We start from the raw sequence: 27,582 nt of genomic DNA, 5'->3' as shown, positions 1-27,582 counted from the left end.
CTGGCCGCAGGGAGTGCGCGCCATCGCTGTATTTCAAAAACGCCGCCATTAAGCCGCTCTCTTCACTTCCGGTTTTCCTATGACAGGAAGCACTGGTCTCCAAGCCTCATTCTGAACACGGCCGCATCACATGAAGTGGGCGGCGCCGCAGACACAGTGCAACCCGGAAGTGCTAGAAACACTGGGAGACAGCATGGAGAGTGGCATGGAGAGAAAGGCAGTGGGGAACCGGTCAGCTTGCTGTACCAGCCCCTATAGCGGTACCAGCAGCCCAGCACCCAGCCAACCTCCTCATGGAACAAGAGGAAGGGAAGGCCACTGTGACTGCAGGCAAATCCAGATTGGGGACCGGTGAGTACAAACCCCCCTTGGAAGGGGAGGAGGAAAGGGAGTGAGAGGTCCTGGCTTCCAGGGGTCTGAGATCCCGGGGCCAGCCAGAACAGAAACCGGAATTAACCTCTCACCTTACCCTTTCCCCTCCCCAGTACAAACCTGCAGTTCTAGGGGAAGACAGAGTAATGTTATGCATATGTGTTATATGTCTTGTCTTACAGAATCCCCCAGCGGAACCCAAGAGGCCTCAGTACAATCTCCTGCCGCAACAGGGCATAGTTCCTCAAAAAAATTGGGAACTATATGGATAAACTCCAAAGTCCCACTCAAAGCCCTTTTGCTATAAATGTATAAATAATTTAGCAGGGAAGGAGGCTTCTGCAATGAAGAAAAAATTCCTCTCATCTATGCAGACGGAAATGCTGTCAACTGTCAAAGCTTTACGTGAAGTCGTTGGGCAGTCAGCAACCCAGGGTCCTGACACAGAGGAGCTTACCCCTAGAGAAGGCACATCCTCCCAAGAAAGCCTCTTTAAAGGGGACCCAGTGCCCTCCTCCCAAGTACTCCCTCTATGCCAAGCAGAAGGGGGGGGGGGGGAGACTTAGAAAGCCAGGCCAGATCAGGACAACAGCTCAGTGGATAGAGTTGGATATAGACCACTTAAGCCAATCCCAGGAGGAGACAAGGCTAAGGAGACACCTCTTTGCTGTAGAAGTAACCTCAGCACAAGACAAGGTTTATAGAGGGCTGAGCAAGTCTCAATCTAGAGTGTTCCCACTCTATCGATCCCTTAAGGATCTAGTCCTACAGGAATGGAGGGAGCCTGAAGGAGGATTGGCAGACAAAAAACTTGAAAAGGAGGTTTCCCTTTAATTAAACTGACGAGGAGACATTCTTTAAGCTCCCAAGACTGGATGCGCCTTTGTCTCAAGTCACCAAGTTGTCTGACCTCTCCTTTGAGGACACAGGCAGTATTAAGGATTTGATGGACCACAGAGCAGAATCCCTTCTTAGAAAAGCTTGGGAGGCTAATACAGCAGCCATGGGTCCAGCCTTGGCAGCAGCCTGTGTAGCCAGCAATACAGATACCTGAGTGGAGAAGCTCACCAAGCACCTATCCCAGGGAATTCAGAGGATGTTATTGATTCCCTAACAGTAATAGGAAAAGCTGTTGCTTACCTTGTGGATGCTGCAATTGAATCTGCAAGAGCTTTGGCTAAGACGGTAGCATTAATCAACTTAGCTAGAAGGATTAAGGCCTGGGAAGGAGATATAACATCTAAGGGTAAGCTATGTGGCCTTCTCTTTCAAGGTTCATTGCTTTTGGCCAGGGCTTGGACGACGTCCTGTCAAGGTCATCAGAAAAGGGTAAAAAGTTTCCAGTAAAACCCAAAAAAGAAAAGGTTTAAGAAAACTTTCAAGGCCCATCGGGCAATTGCAGCATAGAACCAAAAAGGAACCCAACAAACGGTGGGGTTATGGTAGGGGAAAGCAAAAGAACAACTTACTGTTCCCCTCCCCCCAAAGTTGGCACCAAAGAGACTAAGTGACGCATGCTCTCTTTTTGGCTCGACGGGTTTCTCGGCGAAAAGTGTACACACGACCGGTTTTCTCGGCAGAATACGTCTCCCATCGAGTTTCTTGCTGGATTCTGCCGAGAAAAACCGGTCGTGTGTACGCGGCCCTCCCACGGATACACTAAAAAGATCTGCCCTCCTGGCGGTTATCCAGGAATTGGTAGGACAGCAGGTGGTGGTACCAGTACCAAAAGAACAACAATACCAGGTATTCTATTCCCACGTATTTGTTGTTCGCAAACCATCTGGGAAATATCGGCTGATAGTAAATTTAAGAAACTAAGGCTGCTTTCACACGGGTCAGCGATCTGGGCTTGCAAACCTGCTATCCCAAAACAGGAGGTCGTGGGCCACAGAGGGCTCTGCGGGCCACATGTGGCCCCCAAGCCACTGGTTGGGCACCCCTGCCTTAATGCATAGGATGCATTAAAGTGGAGTTCCACCCATAAATATAACATTACATCAGTAGTTTAAAAAAAATATCATTAGTCCTTTACAAATTTTTTTTTTTTTTAGATGCCTTCAAAGTGTTGTTGCTAGGCAGAATAGTTAATCTTCCCACTTCCTGCGCCTAGGTGCTTAATGCTTCCTAACCTACACCGCACAGACTCCTGGGAATGTAGTGGGTGTAACTTTCCAGGAGTCTGTGCATTCCCCAGTCTCAAAGAATCATGTGACTTGGACAGCACAGGTGCTGAAACCTGATCTGACACTGCTTGTGCAGCACTGGGCATGTGCGAGATTTGCAAGGCTGAAATCCAGGAAGTCATACAGTCTGGCTTCATGATGCACACACTTAAGATGGCCCCAGTCAATTTCTATTTTATAAAGTGTCTAAATGCTGTAACAACCTAACAAAACGGACCTTAGTTTAAAGACTAACTTTACTAGAATACATTAAGCTTGTGTATTACAGGGGTATTTATATTTAAAAAGTGAAATTGTGGCCGGAACTCCGCTTTAAGGTGAAAAAACTTGAGGGTTTACAACCCCTTTAAATTATTTTGCTTTGTTTCTATCATTTTCAAACCAGGACAAAAAAAAAGCAGATTGCATCTTGGACATCAGAAAATGCTTCCCGATTTAAACTGTAGTAAACACATGAACACTACGCAGTTTTATATACATACATACATATACACACACACACACAACCTCATCTAGGTCCAGTTTATTAATATCACAATCTGATAACTATATACAGTGCAACTTTTTTGTTTAATGCAAATAGTACATTTTGTTTAGGACAATATGACTAAATATTTATGGTATAAAGCCATCATAACAATATGAAAGTAAAGAGTCAGTCCATCCAAACTGATATTTTAGTTAAAATATCAACTGACCAAATCACCTTGATTTCCTAAATCTTTGAAACTCCAGAGGCTGGATCTCTGAACCAGAGATCCTGTCTCTACACACCTTGCAACGATGTTTCCATTCTCCTGCTGCATTTTTTTTTATCATCTAAACGTAAAAGAACAGTCGACTTGCAAAGGTCAAAAAACAGTTGTGACTTGTTAGCAGACCTAGAAACTTTAAATCAAAAATCTCACAGCCAAAATAAACTAAAAAAAAAAAAAAAAAAAAAAGGTAAAGAAAGAAAAAACTGACAGGTGGTTTAACCTGAAGAGATCTACACAAAAAACTGAAATACCTGTTTTGGATGGACAAGGCTTTTAAAACAGAACCATGATTTCCCTAGAGATCCTTCGAAGGCGGCAATAGTTTGAGGCCAAATGCCCTCACTTTTCAGACCAATTTCTTTTTGGAAAACCTTACAACAAACTATATTTTATGGAGTAGGAAGGAGCATTAAACACAAGGTAAAGGCTATATTCCTACACAAGAAAAAAAAAAAAAAAAAAAAAAACACACAACCCCTTCATACTTCAGCTCCTTTCAAAAGACATTTCAATTTTGTATAAAAAGGTAGCTATTTCAGACTGTCTAAATTAGTCTGCCTCCAAAAGTCTTTATTATATTATTATTATTATAACTATCCAACCATATAGATATAAAAAAATTATCCAAGTATATCGGTGATACAAACTACTTCCCCACAGCTTCTGGAAGAACTTGAGTGGCCCAGCCACAGCATATACAGTAATAAGTTAAACAGTTTATTCTAATTTAAGCCATGTCTCATTGCTGCCGTTGTTCCAGTAAGGATTCAAAATCTGGTGAACAGACAAGTTTATGCTGAATATGTCCAAGAACCATCATCTCACCGCGTCGGGCTTCCCCAACACTGACTGACACCAGTTCCTACACACAAAAAAAAAAAAAGAGAACACAAAAGATATTTTACATCATTAAGAAATCATGAACAGACGAAAATACGGATCTGTAAAGAACTCCAAATACATTTACTGAAAGCTTCATGTAATAATAAAAAAAAAGGAAATACAAAATTTAAGGGTAACTCCACTTTTGTGGAAAAAAACAAACAAAAAAAATAAATAAAAAAAAAAAAACACACAACAAATACAAATATATAGCATATACAAATTCTAACAAAAACAAGTCATCCTGTATAATAATAATAATAATAAATGTTATTAAAAATTACGTTTCCTTTTCAATCTGCAGCTCTTGAATTTTCTTTAAAATGCAATATGGCTACCTGGAGGTGTATCTGTACACAGATGGTGTATAGAATGCCCCCCAGATACACTACATTAACAAAAGTAATGGGACGTCTGCCTTTACACAAACTTTAATGGCATCCCAGTCTTAGTCCGTAGGGTTCAATATTGAGTTGGCCCAACCTTTGCAGCTATAAAGCCACTTTCACACACTGAAAACTCCCATGAATCGGGGGTAAAACGCTGCTATTTTTGGCATTGTTTTTCGGAGGCTAGTGGGGCGCTTTTAACCCCCCGCTAGCGGCCAAAAAAGGGTCAAAAGCGCTGCTACGTTTCCGACACCGCCCATTGATTTTAATGGGCAGGGGCGCTTTAGGATCGGTGAGTTCACCGCTCATAATGCGCTCCAAAGAAGTTGCTGGCAGGACGCCCTACCAGCACACCGCTCCAGTGTAAAAGCCCTCGGATTTTCACACTGGAGTGAATGGAGCCGCTGTTTCAGGGTGCTTTGCAGGCGCTATTTTTAGCGATATAGCGCCTGCAAATCGCCTCAGTTTGAAAGGGGTCTAAGAGATTCAGCTCTTCTGGGAATGCTGTCCACAAGGTTTAGGAGTGTCTATGAGAATGTTTGACCATTCTTCCAAAAGCGCATTTGTGAGGTCAGGCACTGATGTGGACAAGGCGGCCTGGCTCGCAGTCTCCGCTCTAATTTATACCAAAGGTGTTCCATCGGGTTGAGGTTAGGACTCTGTGCAGGCCAGTTAAGTTCCACTACTCCTGTCTTTATGCACAATCATGATGGAACAGGTAGGGGCCATCCTCAAACTGTTACCACAAAGTTGGGAGCATGAAATTGTCCAAAATGTCTTGGTATTCCAATGCCTTAAGAGTTCCCTTCATTGGAACTAAGGAGCCAAGCCCAACCCCTGAAAAACAACCCCACACCATAATCCCTCCTCCACCAAATGATTTGGACCAGTGCACAAAGCAATGTCCATAAAGACATTGATGAACGAGCTTGGGGTGGAGGAACTTGACTGGCCTGCACATAGTCCTGATCTCAACCCAATAGAACAGTGGTTCTCAACCTCAGTCCTCAAATACCCCTAACAACCAAAGCGCAAGTAAACACCCCTATCATTTTCAGCAAGGAAGCTGCCATCTTGGCCTCTGTTTATTCTACAACTGCCATGATGCTGCACATGTGATCAGTTATGACACAAGCCATTGGATGGTTTGACAGTTTAAGTGCACAGCCAATGGGAGTGAAACTGTTTTATGGATGGGTTTACTTACGCTTTAAATAAAATAGCACTTTATCAATACCATGTCATTCATATTGACTTAAAGCAGCTGTGCAAAGTAAAGAAAAACCTAAAAACATGGCCCGTTGGGTATAATTGAGGAATGAGGTTGAGAACCACTGCAATAGAACACCTTTGGGATGAATTAGAGCAGAGACTGTGAGCCAGGCCCTTCATATCAGTGCCTAACCTCACAAATGCGCTTCTGGAAGAATGGTCAAAACATTTTCATAGACACACTCCTAAACATTGTGGACAGCCTTACCAAAAAAGAGTTGAAGCGGTTATAGCTTCAAAAAGGGTGGGCCAACTCAATATTGAATCCTACGGACTAATATTGGCATGCAATAAAGTTCATGTGCGTTATAAAGGCAGGCACCCCAATACTTTTGGCAATATAGTGCATGTCATCTCCTGCTTGTGGTTGGCTGATTTTCCCAGAGGTCTGCAATAAGATACAAATCTAATTTTTGGCATTTCCTACAAGAAAATGTTTGGGCGAGATAATCTCAAAGGGTAAATCATGTCTAAGCCTGGATTCACACCAGTGCAGTTTGAGTGCTTTTTGCATTTTGCAGATTTGCACTACAGAACATGTTCCATAGGAAACCATGTTAAATGGACTGTAGTGCAAATCTGTAAAATGCAAAAAGCACTAAAACTGCATAGGTGTGAATCCAGCCTAAAAGGGATGCAGACCCAGCAGCTTTCCTCATTGTCCCTGCAGGTTCAGCAGATGGTTGACAATTATGAAACCACTCCCATTATTCTCACTTAGCCTATGGGCACAGAGAAACACACAGGGATTTCTTCTGACAAAAAAAAAAAAGGTAAGATGCTAGATGTGGCCAGAGAAGCAACTAATGGAGCATGATCTGTGCTCCATTAGCTTCAGTGGAGGTCAGTGAAGACTTCAGAGATCTAGTAGGCATTGCTTAGTGTTAGGCTTATGGAGGTTACAAAGAGTAAAGTATCAGGATGCTGCCGATTAGGTGGTGTTGAAGGGAGCAAGAACCTCATGTTAGCTTGTTTTAGGACTTAGGTTAATATTAGTTAATAAAATTAACTGCGAATTAGACTGATCACCTGCAAGAAGGAAGAGGAAGTCCCCAAGGTGACATCAAGTGTAACTTTGCCCAGAGCAAGCTGCACTTTGCCCGATTTACGCACAACAAGCTTTCCGATCTGTCCCTCGGACACATTACGCAATGAACAGATCTCTTCTGCGGCTGGGGTCTCCTGCAGATAGGAAAAAACAAACATAATTTATACTATTATAGCATCAACAAGCCTTTTGTCATCTCAATCTTGAAGGACACAGCGGTAATTATGTCAATTATTGCAGGTGGCACAAACTACTGGAATCTATCTACAAAAAATAAATCACGAGACAAATACTCTTCTATAAAATCTAAGCACAATGAAAAGACTAAATTAGACTAAACCAGGGGTCTCAAAGTAACGGCCTGTGGACTGGTTATAAATGGCCCGCAGGCAAGAAGAGGGGGGGGGGTGTAGATCGAAATGCATGCCGAGTAGTGCAGGAAGCGTCTGTCATAAGTTCACTTCTCTCTCATGTCACGCTGCTGCTCCCCAGCGGCCCCTCCTCTCTTCTCGTCCATTCCCATTTGCTTGTGACATCATCTGGGATGGATGAGAAGAGAGGAGGGGCCGCCGGGGAGCAGCAGCGTGACGTAAGAGAAGTGAAATTATGACAGACACTTCCTGTGCTACTCTGCATTTGAAGAAAACGACAAGTAAACGCTGACCTGTGCCCAATGTGCTGGGCTCTGTACCCCGATGTGCAATGTGCCGTGCCCTGTACCCCAATGTGGCCTGTTGTGCTGTGCTCTGTACCCTGATGTGATGTGCCCTGATGGCGAGTGGTCAGTGGGGTATTAGTGGTAAGTGTGCAGTGGTCATTGTGTAGTGGTCAGGGTTAATAATGCGTCCGCTGACACCAGTGCTGGGGGTAATGCGTCCGCTGACACCAGCGCTGGGGGGATAATAATGCGTTCGCTGACACCAGTGCTGGGGTTTCATAATGTGTCCGCTGACACCAGTATTGTTTTTGAAGTTTGAAAGTTTGCATGTGGCCCCCCCATGGGATATGAAAACTTGTCTTGTGGCCCTCAGGTAATTTGAGTTTGAGACCCCTGGACTAAACCAACTAAAATATAAAACCAAAAAAGGAGAAAGAGAAGACACTTGATCCTATTTTGTAGATACTGAGATAGACCTTTTTTTTGAGATTTACAGGGTTATTCCATTACTGTAGCATGGATAGTTTAACAACTTAAGACCCGGACCATTATGCAGGTAAAGGACCTGGGAAGTTAAGTGACAATTGCGCAGCTGTGCGACGTGGCTCCCAAACAAAATTGGCGTATTTTTTCCCCACAAATAGAGCTTCCTTTTGGTGGCATTTGATCACCCATGCGGTTTTTCTTTTTTGCGCTATAAACAAGAATAGAGCTTTTTGCTATAATAAATATCCCCCAAAAATATTTAAGTGTGACGTCATTGATCGTCTTTCCCTATATCAGGGAACAGACTATCAATGACACTGCCACTGTGAAGAACGGGGAAGGTGTGTTTACACACACACACACACACACACCTCTCCCCGTTCTTCAGCTCTGATGACCGATCGTGGAACACCGGCGGCAATCGGGTCCGCGGGCTCGGTCATGGAGCTTCGGACCCCACGGCTGGGCTTAAAGAGACACGTACAGGTACGCGATTGTGCCCAGCCGCACCATTCTGCCAACGTATATCGGCGTGAAGGGGTCCTTAAGTGGTTAAAGGTGGCAGTAAAAAGCACTATAGCTGTCATCCTGGGAGATAGGTGTATAGCACATAGAACAAGGGTAGGAAAACTTTGGCCCTCCAAATGTTGCGAAATGGCAAATCCCATCACACCTAAGCCTCCCATTTTAATGCTTGTGGCTTTCAGTCTTGCAATGCCTCATGGGACTTGTAGTTCTCCAGCAGCTGTTGTGCCTAGCAAATCGTCATCCTTGTCTAGGCAAGGAATAAGGAAGTGGGAGAAAGTACCTTATAGAAGGTACTTGCTACCCACTAAAAAATAAAAATAAACCCATAAATGGGGTAAGGGAGGGAGGCTCGGTCCAGAATATGTAAATCTTCTAAATGAGAGTGAAGGTCTGCTTTGAGATGAGCTTGACTTGGTTTAAAATGTACCCAAAAAGGTAACTGCTGATGTTCAGCCGTCCATTCCGCCTCAACCTCAGTAAACTGGCTTCTGGCATTTGAGAAGTGAATGATAGAGGGAGGCCTTAGTAGGGGGAGGGTTGGGAATTCATCCCAATTTGGAGAGAAGGCAAGGCCATGTGCACACTCTGGGCCCTAGGTAAACCACAGGCACACGGAAATCAGTCTGAAGCTTAACACAGGGACTTACGGGAGGGGTAGATTTCTCTCTTTCTCTCTCTCCCCACATAACATATCCTGGTCACTTGTCTATGAACTGCGGATCACCTCATATGATAACATCCAGGAGAGATATGTAAATAACCTGTCACTCGAAGCAAGGGGGCAGTAAGGACTTTTTAATTAGACAGGTTTTTATCTGGAAGTATGTTTTATTTCACTGAACAATAAAAGAGGATTGCTCAGAGCTGGATTAATTCTGTGCGGCAAGACTGGGAACAGATGATAGGAAATCTTATACTCTACATTGTGACAGCAAAAAAAAAAAAAAAAAACCACTTACATCCACTTTAAGCAATTTTTAGGTCTAAGTGAAGAGAAGACATACATCCTTCTCAATGTGCCTTTCTGATTTAGCACAGCTAAAATCCTAAAAAGAGTCTCCTACACACCTGACTTTTGTCTTTGACAAGCAACACGTGCCCATCCTCAGTTTGAACTTCACTGCGAACAGGTCGAGATTCCTGACTAAGTGGCTGTCCTGGGAGAGTGTCCGGTAGCTGCACAAAGAAGAGTACATCCTCTCCGGAGATCCGCAGAGATTCCAGCAACTCTGGGAGCGGCACATCCTTCTTCTCTGGGGGCTTCTTCACTGCAGGGGCTTTGCACTGTGGGACGCCAAGTTTTAAAACACCATCAGCGTCTTCCATTGGTTCTTCCTTCACTAAAAAGGAGTAAGCAAAAAAGTTCAAAACACTCATGAGGAGGGGGATATTGGAGGATTTCTACTAAAAGGAGGAGACCGCAGCACAAGAGATGCATAGCATAGATAGATCACAAGTAAGGTACCTTGTGCCATTTTTTGTTTTTTAGTAAACAGGCTTTAATCATGATTTTTTTTTTTAAATAAAAATAAGGCACTTATTGTGACTAACACTAGGATTGACATTTTTAACCTCCTCAGAGGTTAAGCAGCACTCTGAACCAATTAGGACTTTATTTCTTTGTACAGGGCTCTTGGCGATACAATGAACATGCTCACGAGAGAAGAGCAGAGGAATGACCTCATCAGAATGCTGCTGCTCTTCCAATGTCTAATCAAATAAAAGGGTAGATCCTGGAGCAGTCTTTATAGAATAGCGGCAATATAGCCTGCGCAGAGAACCAAGAACTCCCTGTGCTGTCTGATAGAGTTGTCTAGATCACAGACTCAAAACAAAAATGACAAATCCTTGGGCAGGTGGAGAAATAATTCACATACTGTAGGCATCTGTGTTGGATGTTTGCATGGGTTTAAGAAAGGGATCCCCTTCAAAATGTACGCACCTTTGACAGATGAAGGGTCCACTTCCATCTGTTCTTCTTTGGGAAAAACAGGCTTTGTGTCCTCCTCCTCCTCCTCCTCATCTTCCCTAAACAGCCAGCCAGAATGAGCCAGCGGGAGCTGTACAGGATGGTTCTGCGCATCATTGCGTAAACCTGGGTCATCCAAAAACTGTAAAGGACAGTAAACTGGTATTATACTGCAGGAAAAATTACTAAACCAAGACTGACAATAAGACAAGTGAAGCATGGAAGGAAGCAGTGGCGTCGCCCCCCCCCCCCCCCCCTGTCTATCCTGCCCTGCAGGCAGAGCATGGTCACGGGGCGCACCCCCAAATTGCCCAAAAAAAAAATTGCGGCAAAGAAAAGCAAAAAAGCACAGCAGAAATGCTCAAAAGCAAACTGCATAGGTGTGAAACATAAGCAAAACAAGCCACAACGTATACTCTCCCTTAAAAGTTTGTGTGTATATATATATATATATATATATATATATATATATATATATATATATATATATACATATACACACACATACACACACACACACACACACACACAAACACACACACACACTGCTGTGGAGTCGGAGTCGAGGAGTCGGGGGAAATTTTGGGTACCTGGAGTCGGAGTCGGCAAACAATGCACCGACTCCGACTCCTACTAAATTTAGATTGGAATAAAAAAAAAAAGCAAGTTTAAATGTCCCAATTCACAAAAAGGTATAATTAATGACTTCTCTACTGTAAGAATAAAGACCAATGCATGCAGGGATGAAGTTCTTTTAAGCCAGGGGTCCTCAAACTATGGCCCTCCAGTTGTTCAGGAACTACAATTCCCATCATGCCCTAGTCATGTCAGTGAATGTCAGAGTCTTGCAATGCCTCATGGGATGTGTAGTTCCGCAACAGCTGGAGGGCCGTAGTTTGAAGATCCCTGTTTTAAGCAATAGTGGTAACTCCGGATCATCTTCTTCAAATGAAGAATTACACTATGATTCCTTCTTAGACAAAATGGAAGTTGCTAAAGGAAAGAGACGTCGCATAAGCGTTAAAGAACCAGTAAGTGTCCAAATAAAAAAATTCCAACAGGAGTTTTATAAAGCACTAAAAGAAGTTGAAAAGTATGATCGCTCATCAAAACGTACTGTTGAAGAAGCCATCCTTGTTTATCCAGAGATCGTTAGTGATGTGGCCAGAATAGTTACTGCAATGCCACCCACCCAAGTCGGTGTCGAAAGATTATTTTCAGCCCTAAAAATAATAAAGTCTGACTTAAGAGCCTCTATGAAAGAGGATCTGGCAGAGGCAATTCTCTTCCTTAGAACTCTACATTGAATTGATTTGCATTTGCTAAGCCTAGAACTACATTTCAAGATTAATATAAACCATTTCTAGGTTTTGCAGATTTTGTTTTTGGTTCATTATAGATAAGCTTTGTTTTTGTTCTAAAACAACCAAATAATGTGGTTTGTATTTTTGAACTGGTAAAGATCCTGTTCCTGATGTTTATGCCTGCTGCTACTATCCAGTCACTTGATTAATATTTTTTTTTTTTATAAAACTTTGTTTTCATGGTGTTTGTCTTTTGCTTAAACTGTGCAATACAGTAGACTGTTGGCTTCCCAGCCAGTAGTCCTGTGGTAGGTTGCGTTTCTTTCCCTCAAGGAATGTATAAAATACATTCGCATATTAATACAGAGGAGTCGGAGTCGGAAGTACATAAAACTGAGGAGTCGGAGTCGGAACATTTATCTACCGACTCCACAGCCCTGCACACACACACACATTATATATATATTTATACACACATACATACATACACACATATTTTCTTGTATATACACACATACACACATATACACACACACACGCACATACACATACACACACACTAAGTCAATTCAAGGTATGTATCTAAGCCAGGCATGTCCAAAGTCCGGCCCGCAAGCCAATCGCGACCCGCGTTCCGGTTTCGGACGGCCCGCCTGGTAATTTTGACATATATATATATATATATATATATATATATATACACATACATACACACACATATATATCTTTTGTGGCCCCCAACGAATCCCAGAGCGTCGGGGGCCAGAAAAGATATAAATGCTTGTTGCCTTGGAGGAGACGGGACTGTAGAGGATACAGGAGTATTTCCTGTTTACACGGCATCCTTTGCGCTACATGTCCATCACAGGAGGGGGGGGGGGGTCTTTCAATTAAAGAGGCAGCTGAGAAAACAGGAGTTTCTCCTGTATGTCTGTCGGCTTCGTCCCGCCCCCTCCCTGTCTCCTCAAGGCTGAAGATGGACATGAATCAGGCTGCACTGATGAATGGTGGGTGTTGCAGTCACGGCAATATGGAGGGCGCTGCAGTCATGGCACTTGTGAAGCTGCATTGATTAGGCTGCATTGATGGGCACTGACCCTTATTTTGACCCTTTATTTAAAATGCAATATTTCTTCCTGAAACTTCAGTTTTAACGTTAAGGTGCGTGTTTTAAGCCGATAAATACGGTATATCCAAACACGCCTAAGCTCATCTCTTCACCCAACACAGCCACAAAAGCAGGATAATTATTGTTAGGCAGTGCATTAGTGCTCGAATGAACACACTTCGACCAACTTTTAATGGTTTAAAGAATGTCAGGCAAAATGGTCGGCCCTCAAGCATGTTCACTTCATCAAATCTGGCCCTCTTTCACCCCTGATCTAAGCAGCTATAAATCGATGACATGTCAAGTTCAAGCTACCTACTCGACTTGACTAGCAAATAAAAAAAAAAAACATTTTTTTCATAAGCAATCACATGAAAATATTAAAAGAGAATTAAGAAATAAAAGAATACAAACAAAATTCCCTTAAATAAGGCAACACACCTTGTCATTTTTCAGCATTTGCAGGATCTGTTTAGTTTCCTCTTCAGTCTCCCTTTTCTCACGTTTTATGTTGATGATGTGGGAGGGACCAATATCACCAGCATCAGATGGCCCATCCCAGGCAGCTACAGATAAAAAAAAATTTAATCTGTAAACACCAAGACAAAAAAAAAAAGGGGGGAGCAGCAACAGCACTTTTGAGCAAAACAAAAACACAAAAATGTGTGAAAATTTTGAATGTTTTGGGGAAACTAAATATTGAAAAATACGTATGCATGCCACTCTGAACAGGGACAAAAGCTAGTTCCAAACACAATTAGGAAAAATGCTGGCGCTTTAATCATAAGTATATATATATATATATATATATATATATATATATATATATTATATATAGACCGGCCACTTTATTAGGTACACCTGTTCAATTGCTTGGAAACACAAATTGCTAATCAGCCAATCGCATGGTAGCAACTCAATGCATCTAGACGTGGTGAAGATGTCTTGCTGAAGTTCAAACCAAGCATCAGAATTGAGAAGAAAGGGGAATTTAACAGACTTTGAACGTGGCATGGTTGTTGGTGCCAGACGGGCTGGTCCGAGTATTTCAAAAACTGCTAAACTACTGGTATTTTCACGCACAACCATCTCTAGGGTTTACAGAGAATTGTCTGAAAAAGAGAAAATATCCAGTGAGTCGCAGTTGTGTGGAGGAAAATGCCTTGTTGAGGACAGAGGAGAATGGGCAGACTGGTTCTAGATGATAGAAAGGCCACTCGTTACAACCAAGGTATGCAAAATACCATCTCTGAAAGCACAACACATCAAACCTTAACCACTTCAGCCCGGACCATTTGGCTGTCAAATGACCGGGCCACTTTTTGCGATTCGGCACTGCGTCGCTTTAACCGACAATTGCGCGGTCATTGCTCCCAAACAAAATTGAGGTCCTTTTTTTTCCCACAAAGAGCGCTTTCTTTGGTGGTATTTGATCACCTCTGCGGTTTTTATTTTTTGCGCTATAAACAAAAATAGAGTGACAATTTAAAAAAAAAAAAAGCAATATTTTGTACTTTTGCTATAATAAATATCCCCAATTTATTAATTTTTTAAGCAAATTTTTTCTACATATACATATTCTTCTACATATTATTGGTAAAAAGAAAAATCAATAAGCGTATATTGATTGATTTGGGCAAAGGTTTTAGCACCTACAAAATAGGGAGTAGTTTTAATGGCATTTTTATTATCAATTTATTTTTTTACTAGTAATTGCAGCGATCTGTTATTTTTTTTCGTGACTGCGACATTATGGACACACATCGGACACTTGACGCCATTTTGGGACCATTCACATTTCCACAGTGATCAGTGCTATAAAAATGCACTGATTACTGTATAAATGTAACTAGCAGGGAAGGGGTTAACACTAGGGGGCGGGGGAAGGGGTTAAGTGTCCCCTAGGGAGTGATTCTAACCAACTGTTAGGGCTTACTGCTATACGTCACTGCTTGATGCCATCATGGCAATATGGACCAAAATCTGAGGAATATTTCCAACACCTTGTTGAGTCTATGCTAGTGTTTCTCAACTGCAGTCCTCAATGCGCCCCAACAGGTCATGTTTTTAGGATTTCCCTCAGATCAAACAGCTGTGGCAATTGCAAGGCAGTGAAACCGATCAAATCACCTGTGCAAAATAATGGAAAGCCTAAAAAAACCTGACCAGTTGGGGCGCCTTGAGTTGAAAAACCCTGGTCTATGCCACAAAGAATTAAGGCCGTTCTGAAGGCAAAAGGGGGTCCAACTCAGTACTAGCAAGATGTACCTAATAAAGTGGTTGGTGAGTATATATATATATATATATATATATATATATATATATATATATATATATATATATATAGATAGATAGATAGAAGACAAGAACCCATCAGGTTTAACCAACACCAATTAAATTTCTCATAAGTATTACTTTTCTTTTTGAGCTGCTCTGCTGGCCCCTGCTCAAAGATGGAGTGACTCTGGATAACTTGTGGCCTCCCTCTGCCCCTTCCTGTTCCATCTCCTCGTCGATCCCGATTACGTTCAGATCTCTCAACTTTTACCGAAACTTGCTCTTTTGGTCTACAAAAAAAAAAAAAAGGAAGAAGAAAGGCACAATCAAAATTTCAAAAATGCATGAACATTTTTTATATACACACACACACACACACACACACACACACATACATACATACATACATACATACATATATATATATATATATATATATATATATATATATATATTAAAATAATAATTGTATAATATTTTTTAATTATTATCATGCATTTAAATGAATATTAATTTATTGTTGGCAATTATCAGCACCTTTAGAGCAAGAAAAGCTCAAGTACAATGCATCCCTTTAAATTATACGTTGTTTTCACACTGGTCCATTGTGGTGTTAAAAATGTTTGCTTGCTGCATTTTTAGTCAGTTCAAAAAAAACAAACACACCTCCCTGTTTAAATGCATTGAAAACAGATTAAGAATGCACGTGTATTACGTTTATGATGCGTTTTTTAAATCACATGACCTACAAAACAAACCATAAGCACAGTAAAAATCTAAGCAAAAAACGCAGTAAAGTCACGTGCATTTTTAGTGCCATGATTGCACCTTTTTCTTTAATCGGCAAAATGCTGCTGACATTTCGGTGCATCCCTACTAAGTAAATGTGTTATGAGAGGAATACTGCTGACTGCCACCTGAAAAATGCAAGCTGCTTCCCTTTCATATTAATCCTTTACCTCAATTCTTGGGAGAAAAAAAAAAAAGGATTTTTGTACTCACCGTAAAATCCATTTCTCTGAGTTCATAGACGGACACAGCCTTCATTGACCTTAGGGTTATGCTTCTTCCTACCAGGAGATTTAGGCAGAATTCTACAGCACTTAAGGTGTTAAAAACTTTCCTTCATGCCGCTCCTCCCAGGGGGCGTGGCTCCCCAGGCATAACCCCCACTCTGCTCTAGCAGCTTCAGTTCGTAACAAGCAGTACAAACCAAGGAGGGGTGGGTGCTGTGTCCGTCTATGAACTCAGAGAAATGGATTTTACGGTGAGTACAAAAATCCCTTTTTCTCTTTCGTTCATAGACGGACACAGCCTTCATTGACCTTAGGGACGTCCCCAAGCAGTGTCAAAAAAATTAGAGGGGTGGGAAAATAACACAGCAAAAACAGGTTACACCCCAAACAAAACCGGAGTTACTCAACGGAGGAACTCCAACCGTAAACTGCCGCCTGTAACACCCTGCGGCCGAAGGAGGCATCAGAAGATGCACTCACATCCACCTTATAAAACTTTGAAAAAGTGTGGACCGACGACCAGGTCGCAGCCTTACACACCTGTAACACAGAGGCTTGATGACGGAAAGCCCAGGAGGCCCCGATCGTCCTGGTCGAATGCGCCGTGACCCGAAAGGGAGGCGCCCGCCCCTTCAGGGCGTAGGCCTGAAGCACAACCTGTCGGATCCACCTGGAAATGGTGGCCGACGAGACTGCCAGGCCCTTACTGGGACCGGAAACAGACACGAACAGCGAGTCCGACTTCCGGAACGGAGCTGTCGCCGACAAGTAAACTCGAAGGGCCCGAACCACATCCAGAGAATGTAAAATGGCTTCCTTCGGGTTCTTCGGCTGAGGACATAATGATGGAACAACAATGTCCTCGTTAATGTGAAAGGCCGAAACGACCTTCGGAAGAAAAGAGGGCTGCGGGCGCAGCACCGCCTTATCCTGATGGATGACCAAGTAGGGGGCCTTGCAAGACAGGGCCGCCAGTTCAGACACTCGTCTGATAGAGGTAATAGCTACCAGAAAGACCACCTTCTGCGACAAGGTCAGCAAAGGGATCTCCCGAATGTCCTCAAAGGGGGCACGCTGAAGCGCCGAGAGGACCAAATTCAAGTCCCAAGAAGGTAGCGGAGGGCGCACCGGGGGGGCCACATGCCGGACCCCCTGCACAAACGTGCGAACCAAAGAATTCGCTGCCAAGGGACGCTGAAAATAAACAGCCAGAGCAGAAATCTGACTCTTGATCATGCTCAAGGCAAGAGCCTGGTCCACTCCCCGCTGTAGGAACAGCAGGATCCGGGACACCACGTAAGTACGGGGGTGCCACTTCATCTCCTCACACCTAGAGATGTATGCTTTCCATGTACGATGGTAAATTTTTCGAGGAGTGGACTTCCGTGCACGCAGCATGGTAGAGATTACCGGGCCCGACAGGCCCCGGTCCTTCAGTACCTGGTTCTCAACAGCCACGCCGTTAAAGCCAGTGACCGTAAAGCAGGATGGAAGATCGGGCCCTGAGACAGGAGATCTTCCCTCAGAGGCAGACGCCAGGGGGCGTCTGCCACCAGACGTACCAGGTCCGCGTACCAAGAGCAACGCGGCCAATCTGGGGCGATCAGGATCGTTGGAATACCTTCGGCTTCCACCCTGCGCAGCAGGCGGGGTAGGAGCCTTAGAGGAGGGAAGGCGTAAATCAGGTGATATTGACCCCAGGGAGCCACTAACGCGTCTGACGCGTCTGCCCACGGGTCCTTTGACCTGGCCACAAACCGTGGTACCTTCCGATTGAGACGGGACGCCAGAAGGTCCACGTCTGGAGTGCCCCATTTTTGGCACAGGACCTGAAACACCTCCGGGTGGAGAGACCACTCCCCTTGATCCAGAGTCATGCGACTTAGGAAGTCGGCTTGCCAATTCAGAACTCCCGGAATGTATACCGCCGACAGGGCCGGAACGGACCTTTCGGCCCACCGAAGTATGTGAGCGACCTCCGTCGCCGCGGCCGAGCTCCTTGTGCCGCCCTGATGATTGAAGTACGCCGCGGCCGTGGCGTTGTCGGACTGGATCCTGACAGGACGACCCTGTAGCTCCAGGGACCACCTGACAAGGCACAGCTTGATTGCTCGGAGCTCCAGGATATTGATCGGCAGGCGGGACTCCTCCCGAGTCCAGCGCCCCTGGGCTGACTGGGTGCCCCAGACGCCCCCCCAGCCGAAGAGGCTGGCATCCGTCGTGACCACTGTCCAGCGGCACGGAAGAAAAAAGACTTCCCAGACCGAAGCACCGGAGACGTCAGCCACCATGCCAGGGAAGACTTGGCCAGATGGCTCAACCGAATCTGGCGATCCAGAGAAGATGGGACCCTGTCCCATCGTGACAGAATCTCCTTCTGTAGTACCCTGGTGTGGAATTGGGCATACGGAACCGCTTTGAAGGAGGCCACCATCAGACCCAGAACCCGCATGCAGAAGCGAAGAGATGACCACTTCTGGGTCAACAACTGTCTCACTGCAGATTGCAGGGTCAGCAGTTTTTTCGATGGGAGGAACACTTTTGTCTCCCCCGAATCCAAAACCAGCCCCAGGTGTTCCAGCCTCTGGGACGGAACCAACACTGATTTTCTGAGATTCAGAAACCAGCCGAACTCCTGCAGAGTCCGACACGTGATGGACACGTCCTCTAACTCTGAGCCTGAAGAAGCTCTCAGGAGAAGGTCGTCCAGGTATCCCACGATAGCGATCCCTCGCTGCCGTAGCAAGGCCAGGATCGGGGCGAGCACCTTGGTGAACACCCGTGGTGCCGACGCCAGCCCGAACGGGAGGGCCCACGAATTGATAGTGGTCCTCCCCGATCGCAAAGCGCAGATACCTTTGGTGGCTTGTGCAAACGGGAACATGAGGTATGCGTCCATGATGTCTAAGGACGCCATGAAGTCCCCCTGGTGGAGGGACGCTATGATAGAACGGACCGACTCCATCCTGAATCGCTGCACCTTGACAAAGGGTTTGAGGGCCTTTAGGTCCAGGATAGGGCGAACCCTCCCTTCTTGGGGACCACGAACAATATGGAGTAGAACCCCCGAAACCGTTCCAGCGAGGGGAACCGGCCCCACAACCACCCCCCTGTCCCAGAAGATCCTGGACAGCCCCGGACAGGGCTAGCGCTACGATCCGGAGGAAGCTGGAGGTTGGATGGAAAAAAAAAATCTGTTTGGGGGACAAGAAAAGGAACTCCTATCTTGTACCCCGAGGCGACCACCTCGCAAACCCACGGTCGGATAGAAGAGAATTCCACCGATCCACGAAGTCGTGAAGCCGTCCCCCCACCTGCTGACCCGGGCGGGGGGCAGACCTTCATGCGGAAGCAGGCTTGTCCGCAGGCTTGTTCGGTTTTTTGAACCAGGGGCGCTTACGCCCGGCAGCAAGGGCTTTTGCACCTTGGACCTTTTCCCAGCCGCGCTGGCGCACGAAAAAAAACGCTTAGGGGGTAGTAAAAGTAGACCTTGCTTGCGGCGATGGTTCCCTACCCTTCCCCCGACTGAGGGAGCAAGGTGCTCTTACCTCCAGTGGCAATCCTTAATGATGTCATCCAGGGATGCCCCCAAAAGCCGTCCGCCCTTAAAGGGCAAATCTACCAAGGCCTTTTTGAGGACTGGTCAGCGACCAGCCACTTCAGCCATATAAGGCGGCGCAGAACCACTGCGTAGAACAGAAGCCTGGAAAGCAAAGGAATCGAATCCTACTCCGCCTCGCAGAGAAACTTCTGACCCTGAATCAACTGTTCAGCCAGAGTCCCCTAGAGGACTCGGAAGCCCCCTGGACCCTCACAGGTCCCTGCAGCAGGAGCTTCGCCCTTTCAGTCAGCGTCTGAGCTACCAGGGCTCCGGCCAGAGCCGGCCTTACCACCGAACCCACCACCGAGAACAGGGAGCGGGCCACGGCCTCCACTCTCCTATCAGCGGGGTCCTTGAAAGCAGGAGCCCCCTCCACAGGCAACGTAGTAGCCCTTACTCAGTCTGGACACAGGAGGGTCCACCGACGGAGGAGTGACCCACTTTTTTAAAAAGTCCTCCTCCAGGGGGTAACGGTAGCAAAGCTTTTAGGAACCGTAAAGCCTTTTGCGGTGTATCCCATTCCTTATACAACATATTGTCTAAATAAGGAACACAGGGGGAATACCTTAGCGGTACGCGGTGGTTTGCGGAATCCAAAAGGGACTGACACCGCTGGTGTCTCCGCCACATCCTCTAAATGGAAGAGTCTCACGCACCGCAGTAATAAGAGCTCCAACAAATTCCTTATCAGCAGACTCCGCAGCAGAGTCATCCTCGCTGTCCATGTGGGTTAAGCCCGCATCCTCTGACATGACAGAACCAGAAGCATCAGATCTGCGTCAGAGATATCCCAGAAACGCCTCGGGGGGGGGGGGGCGCTTTTTTACCCCCCAACCGAGCACTGGCTGCTTCAAACCTGGTGAGAAAAAGACTCCAGGACAGCCGACACCGACTCAAACAGATGTGGCAGGGGAAGGGGCGCTAAGGGTTAATTCCGGCATTGTAAGGAATGAGGGGCCTGATTCAGGCTCCATATTGCCGTTGCCATTTCACCCCTACTGCCAAGGGCAGGAAAAAAGTCCCCCACAGGTCACCTCCCGGCCGCTAGAGCACAGTATGGGGCCCCCTGAGACTCACCACCCTCTGTACAGCGCGGTCTGTGAAGGACAAGTGTGTGCTGAGGAGAAGCTGCAGCGCTGCGTCTGTCCCCTCAGAGGATTCGCGGTCTTTTTTCCCCGCCGAAACGGCCACTAGAGGCCGAACTAGTGCTGAAAACGGCGCCGGCCACAAGAAAATGGCCGCCGAATAATACAAGCGCGGCTCCGGCAAAATGGCCGCCGTTGCGCAGTTTTAAAAAAAGACAGTGTACCCAAAAATGACAGTACACCAAAACAGCACACAGCACACACAAAATGCCCAGAATGTCCACCACAGTCCCCTGCAGTGACACAGAACAGCCCCAGCCATACCACGAGTGAAAAAAATGAGGCCCCAGAGGAAAAAAAAAAAAAAACCTGCACAGCCGTCACCCAAAGGGGGAAGGAGGGAGAGGAATAAGGGAGAGAGGAAAGCAGGGGAAAACCCTCAGTCGACCTCCCAAGGGAAAACATTCCAGCCAGACCACTTACCTGTAAGTAAGGGGCCACTACTTACCTGTCCTGCGACTACCCGGCTGGAGGTATCCCAGACAGAACCAACGTCCGCGAACGGCATGGTTGTCAGCCAGACACACTGTGACAAGGCCATAGAGACCGGTCATATGTGTGCCCTAGAACCGAAGTTCCCCGGCCGCCCCTGGAGCAATGGGGCCTGTCGTGGACGTCCCAAAGCGGAGCTGAGGGCCGGCACACGCTCGAAGGCCGAACCTGGGGGGGACTACAAGGGTCGAGGACCCAGCCTGTCACCCAGTCGGCTGTTGATAGAAGAATCGCAGGATTCAAAAATAAAAATAAAATAAAAAAGCGAGGAAAAACTCGCAAAAAGCAAAAAAATTTGCAAGAAAAAACTCCAGAGTCCAGGACTCCAGAGAGAGCCTGACTCTCCTGACGGTTAGGCAGAAACAAACTGAAGCTGCTAGAGCAGAGTGGGGGTTATGCCTGGGGGAGCCACGCCCCCCTGGGAGGAGCGGCATGAAGGAAAGTTTTTAACACCTTAAGTGCTGTAGGAATTCTGCCTAAATCTCCTGGTAGGAAGAAGCATAACCCTAAGGTCAATGAAGGGCTGTGTCCGTCTATGAACGAAAGAGAAAATAAAATGCAAGTAAAAAGGATAAAAACTATATTCTACATTACTTGTTGCTGGTCAGTGACTCAAAGTACCGAGATGAAACGTGAGGCCAAATGACTAGCACTTTTAAAGGAGATCAGCAATGGATAGTTGGCATACTTCTCTCATATGACAAGTTTCTGTTAACCCCTTACGAAACGCCTCACGTCGATTTACGTGGCAGAATGGCTCGGCTGGGCACAATGACATACTCAGGTACGTTGCCCTTTAAGAGCCCAGCCGTGGTCGCGCTCGCGACCCGGTCCTGAGCTCCGTGAGCGCGGAACCAGATCGCTGCCGATTTTCCCGCGATCGGTCAGAGCTTAAGAACGGGGGAGAAAGTAAATAAATCTTTCCCCGTTCTTCCTAGTGCGAGTGTCACCGATTCTCTGTTCCCTTGTCATAGGAACGACGATCAGTGACACACAACCAAGCCACGCCCTCACACAGTAGTAATCACTCCTAGGAAACAGGTTAAGCCCTTCACTGCGCAGTGTCATTTTCACAGTAATCAGTGCATTTTTTATACTACTGTTCGCTGCAAAAATGACAATGGTCCCAAAATAGTGTCAAAAGTGTCCGATGTGTCCGCCATAATGTCACAGTCACGATTAAAATTGCTGATCACTATGTTAAAAAAAAAAAATATTAATAAAAATGCCATAAAAACTATCCCCCGTTTTGTAGACGCTATAACTTTTGCGCAAATCAATAAACGCTTATTGCGATTTTTTGTTACCAAAAATATGTAGAAGAATATGTATCGGACTAAACTGAGAGAAAAAAATATATATAATTATATACATTTTTTGGGGATATTTATTATAGCAACAAAGTAAAAAAAAAAAAATATATATATATTGATTTTCTTCAAAATTGTCGCTCTATTTTTGTTTATGGAGATCAAATACCACCAAAAGAAAGCTCTATTTGTGAGGGAAAAAAAGGAGGCCAATTTTGTTTGGGAGCCACGTCGCACGACCGCGCAATTGTCAGTTAAAGCGGCACAGTGCCAAATCACAAAAAGGGGCCTGGTCCTTTAGCTGCAAAATGGTCCGGGGCTTAAGTGGTTAAACTGAAGCCAACTCTAGAGAATGTACCACACACTGACAACCAGGTAGAAAATCAGGACAACTAGAATTATGTGCAAGGCAGAGACAGAACACAAAAACCTACTCACTCTTCTTTAATCTTCCGTCCAATTATATTCGGAGCAAATGTTTTCTGAAAAAAAAAAAAAAAAAAAAAAAAAAAAAAAAAAATTAATCATAAAAAAAACATCACAGGTTTAAATGCAGTGGTTGCCGAGCACAGAGGTATAAACGCAGTGGTTGCCGAGCACAGGGGTATAAACGCAGTGGTTGCCGAGCACAGGGGTATAAACGCAGTGGTTGCCGAGCACAGGGGTATAAACGCAGTGGTTGCCGAGCACAGGGGTATAAACGCAGTGGTTGCCGAGCACAGAGGTATAAACGCAGTGGTTGCCGAGCACAGGGGTATAAACGCAGTGGTTGCCGAGCACAGGGGTATAAACGCAGTGGTTTTTGCCGAGCACAGGGGTATAAACGCAGTGGTTGCCGAGCACAGGGGTATAAACGCAGTGGTAGCCGAGCACAGGGTATAAACGCAGTGGTTGCCGAGCACAGGGGTATAAACGCAGTGGGTTTGCCGAGCACAGGGGTATAAACGCAGTGGTTGCCGAGCACAGGGGTATAAACGCAGTGGTTGCCGAGCACAGGGGTATAAACGCAGTGGTTGCCGAGCACAGGGGTATAAACGCAGTGGTTGCCGAGCACAGGGGGTATAAACGCAGTGGTTGCCGAGCACAGGGGTATAAACGCAGTGGTTGCCGAGCACAGGGGTATAACGCAGTGGTTGCCGAGCACAGGGGTATAAACGCAGTGGTTGCCGAGCACAGAGGTATAAACGCAGTGGTTTGCCGAGCACAGAGGTATAAACGCAGTGGTTGCCGAGCACAGAGGTATAAACGCAGTGGTTGCCGGGTACAGAGGATAAACGCAGTGGTTGCCGAGCACAGAGGTGTAAACGCAGTGGTTGCCGACAGCAGGGGTATAAACGCAGTGGTTGCCGAGCACAGGGGTATAAACGCAGTGGTTGCCGAGCACAGGGTATAAACGCAGTGGTTGCCGAGCACAGGGGTATAAACGCAGTGGTTGCCGAGCACAGGGGTATAAACGCAGTGGTTGCCGAGCACAGAGGTATAAACGCAGTGGTTGCCGAGCACAGAGGTATAAACGCAGTGGTTTGCCGAGCACAGGGGTATAAACGCAGTGGTTGCCGAGCACAGGGGTATAAACGCAGTGGTTGCCGAGCACAGGGGTATAAACGCAGTGGTTGCCGAGCACAGGTGGTATAAACGCAGTGGTTGCCGAGCACAGAGGTATAAACGCAGTGGTTGCCGAGCACAGAGGTATAAACGCAGTGGTTGCCGACACAGAGGTATAAATGCAGTGGTTGCCGGGTACAGAGGTATAAACGCAGTGGTTGCCGGGTTACAGAGGTGTAAACGCAGTGGTTGCCGAGCACAGAGGTATAAACGCAGTGGTTGACAAGCACAGAGGTGTAAACGCAGTGGTTGACAAGCACAGAGGTATAAATGCAGTGGTTGCCGAGCACAGAGGTATAAATGCAGTGGTTGCCGAGTACAGAGGTATAAATGCAGTGGTTGCCGAGCACAGAGGTATAAACGCAGTGGTTGCCGAGTACCGAGGTATAAACGCAGTGGTTGCCGAGTACCGAGGTATAAACGCAGTGGTTGCCGAGTACCGAGGTATAAACGCAGTGGTTAGCTAGCTAGACCTGCCCCTTCCTACAAACAGATATGTATATGGATACACATGTAAAACCCACCTTTCGGACACCACCAAGGGTGAGATCCCTGGAGCGGATAGATGGGAGACGGCCTGGGGTGAGGGGAGTTGCAGGTCTGCGCCCCACCAGGCCCCTGGCAGCTGCCATGGGGGTCCTAGGACAAGAGTCATTTTTAGCTCCATCAGCCATCCTGTAGGAAAGAGAGAGGAAATTAATCACTACAACAAACTTCTGTACGGGGAACACATTAGATGAGTGCTTCTTAACCTCAGTCCTCAAGTACCCCCAATGGGCCAGGTTTTGAGTACTTCCCTTAGATAAAATAGCTCTCATATATACCATGTTATTTATATTGGTTTAAAGCAGCTGTGTAAAGGAAAACATGAATACATGGCCTGTTGGGGGTACTTGAGGACTGAGGTTAAGAAGCACTGGTCTTTTAACATATGTCTTCACTAAATATGAAGGTGAAACAGTCAGAGATTATAATAAAAATAAACCTGTGTACAAAAAACTTAGAAAAGGAGAGAGAGGTGATCACAAATTCCAGGTACAAAACCTCTGCAGAGGGCTGAATAGTATGAGTGTCAGCAATGTTTTCTCTCTTCCTGGTTGTCTCTCTATACCCGTATACAGGCCCCAGAGCATTACCAGCCAGCCACGGAGCACTATGTATTCTATAGGACCCACATAGATCTATATGGTCCCTATACAGAACTGACAACACTCACCTGACTGTGATCGCTACCGCATGTCTACCATCAGCTCCCCGGGTGATGAGATGCTTTGCTTTACGTCACATCCGCTCCATAGCAAAGCACTCTGGGGGATGTAGTTCTCGGGATGCTGCTGCGCAATCACACGTCTTCACTGTGTGCTGGTGGCTGGAAAAGCAGAGTAGAGTCGGTGTGAGAGAGCAGCAAGGAATTATAACCCTCCTTGTCTGGTCTGCCATTATTTTCCACAGTCTGAAGGCTTGTCTCTGTGAGGTCTATTACTATCAATATGTGCCCTGAATGCCACATCTGCTTCATGGAAGAAAGTATAAACTGTCGTGTGAGAAATATGGAATTTATGCTGACCAAACACTATGTGAAAAATCGGCAGAACCCAGGACCAGCTGCGTGACAGAGATCGCTGTTCCCCATGAGTGGGAACAGAAGAGCTCTGACAGGTCCCTGTCAGAACGGGGATCTGCCTTGTTTACATAGGCAGATCCCCGTTCTGCCTCTGTACACCACAATTGGCGGGTCGCCGGAGGACACCGAGTCTGCCAGACCCACGGGTGCACTCCCTCAGCGTGCGTGTGCCCGCTATATCACTTAAACAAGCCAACGTACAATGACAGTGATTCGCGGTATCCTGCCACCTTGCCGCAGTACAACTGAGGCGGGTGGTCGGGAAGTAGTTAAAGTGAAACTATAGTCAGAAAATGAAGCCCTGCTAGGTCACTCAGGGCTGGCCCCTTTTTTTCAGTATATAAAACATTAACAATAAGTGGTCTATATGTGTTAAATCCAGTAATGCACTGCCAACCTCACCCTGCTTTGCACATGTTCAGTTGCACTCCATAGTTATGCACTGCTGAAGTTGTAGAGGCCATCCGCTGACAGCCTTAGGGCCGGTTCCCACCACAAAAAACGCACTCCAGATCTGTTTCTCATGCATTTCTGCATGCACATTTTGTTTGTAATGCATTCCGGAGTTTTTGATGCGTTTCAAGATGCATTCCAGGTGGGGGTTTTTTCTTGTTTTTTTTACTATACTAGGTTCCAGTGAGTTTTTGATGTGTTTTTGATGCATTCCAGTTCGTTTTTGATGCGTTTTACTGCGTTCCAGTACAGTCCAGTGCAGGAAAATGCAGCACGTTGTCTTTTTTTTTTTTTATGGAACTGAAAAGCCCTGGAACTGACTGCACTGATGTGAACTATGCCATTGTAAACCATATAACCTCATTTCCATGCGTTTTTGATGCAGAACAAAAACACACTGGCATGTGGTGTGAACTGGCCCTTAAAGCGGAATGAGACCCTCCTACCCTTTACAGCCAAGGAGGCTGCTTCTGTTTGATCTACAACTGCCATGGTGCTGCACATGTGATCAGTTATGACACCAGACAGGTTATTTGAGGACATAATGAAGTGTGACAGTTAACAAACCTGGCATTCCTGGAATCTGTTTTCTTTAAGACCCCTTTCACACTGGGGCGTTTTTCATGCGCTTTAGCGTTAAAAAAACACCTGTAAAGTGCCTGAACGAAGCCTCATCTGCAATCCTAATGTGAAAGCCCGAGTGCTTTAACCACTTAAGACCCGGACCTTTATGCAGGTAAAGGACCTGGCCAGTTTTTGCGATTAATGTTAATTTTTATTATAGCAAAAGTTAAAAAATATTGAATTTTTTTCAAAATTGTCGCTCTATTTTTGTTTATAGCGCAAAAAATTCAAACCGCAGAGGTGATCAAATACCACCAAAAGAAAGCTCTATTTGTGGGAAAAAAAGGACGCCAATTTTGTTTGGGAGCCACATCGCACGACCGCGCAATTGTCAGTTAAAGCGACGCAGTGCCGAATCGCAAAAACTGGCCAGGTCCTTTACCTGCATAAAGGTCCGGGTCTTAAGTGGTTAAAGCACTCGGGCTTTCACATTAGGATTGCAGATGAGGCTTCGTTCAGGCACTTTACATGCGCT

The 27,582-nt window shown here is 45.7% G+C and overlaps 1 protein-coding gene across 1 annotated transcript; it reads right to left on the bottom strand.

The window, feature by feature from the left end:
- Positions 1–3,065: 3,065 nt before the first annotated feature.
- On the bottom strand, positions 3,066–25,726 carry POLR3D (RNA polymerase III subunit D). Its single transcript, XM_040346158.1, has 9 exons — positions 25,623–25,726; positions 24,931–25,081; positions 23,240–23,283; positions 15,376–15,527; positions 13,402–13,526; positions 10,522–10,690; positions 9,648–9,919; positions 6,889–7,041; positions 3,066–4,178 (listed from the first exon to the last, which is right to left on the bottom strand). Exons 2-9 carry the CDS (start codon positions 25,078–25,080, stop codon positions 4,056–4,058), a joined length of 1,188 nt encoding a protein of 395 aa, XP_040202092.1. The 5' UTR covers position 25,081; positions 25,623–25,726; the 3' UTR covers positions 3,066–4,055.
- Between the last annotated feature and the right edge of the window lie 1,856 nt (positions 25,727–27,582).

Source organism: Rana temporaria, chromosome 3 (assembly GCF_905171775.1).
Source record: "Rana temporaria chromosome 3, aRanTem1.1, whole genome shotgun sequence".
NCBI classification, from domain to species: Eukaryota; Metazoa; Chordata; class Amphibia; order Anura; family Ranidae; genus Rana; species Rana temporaria.
Note: the sequence above shows the minus strand (reverse complement) of the source record. Positions and strands in the feature narration are given on the sequence as shown.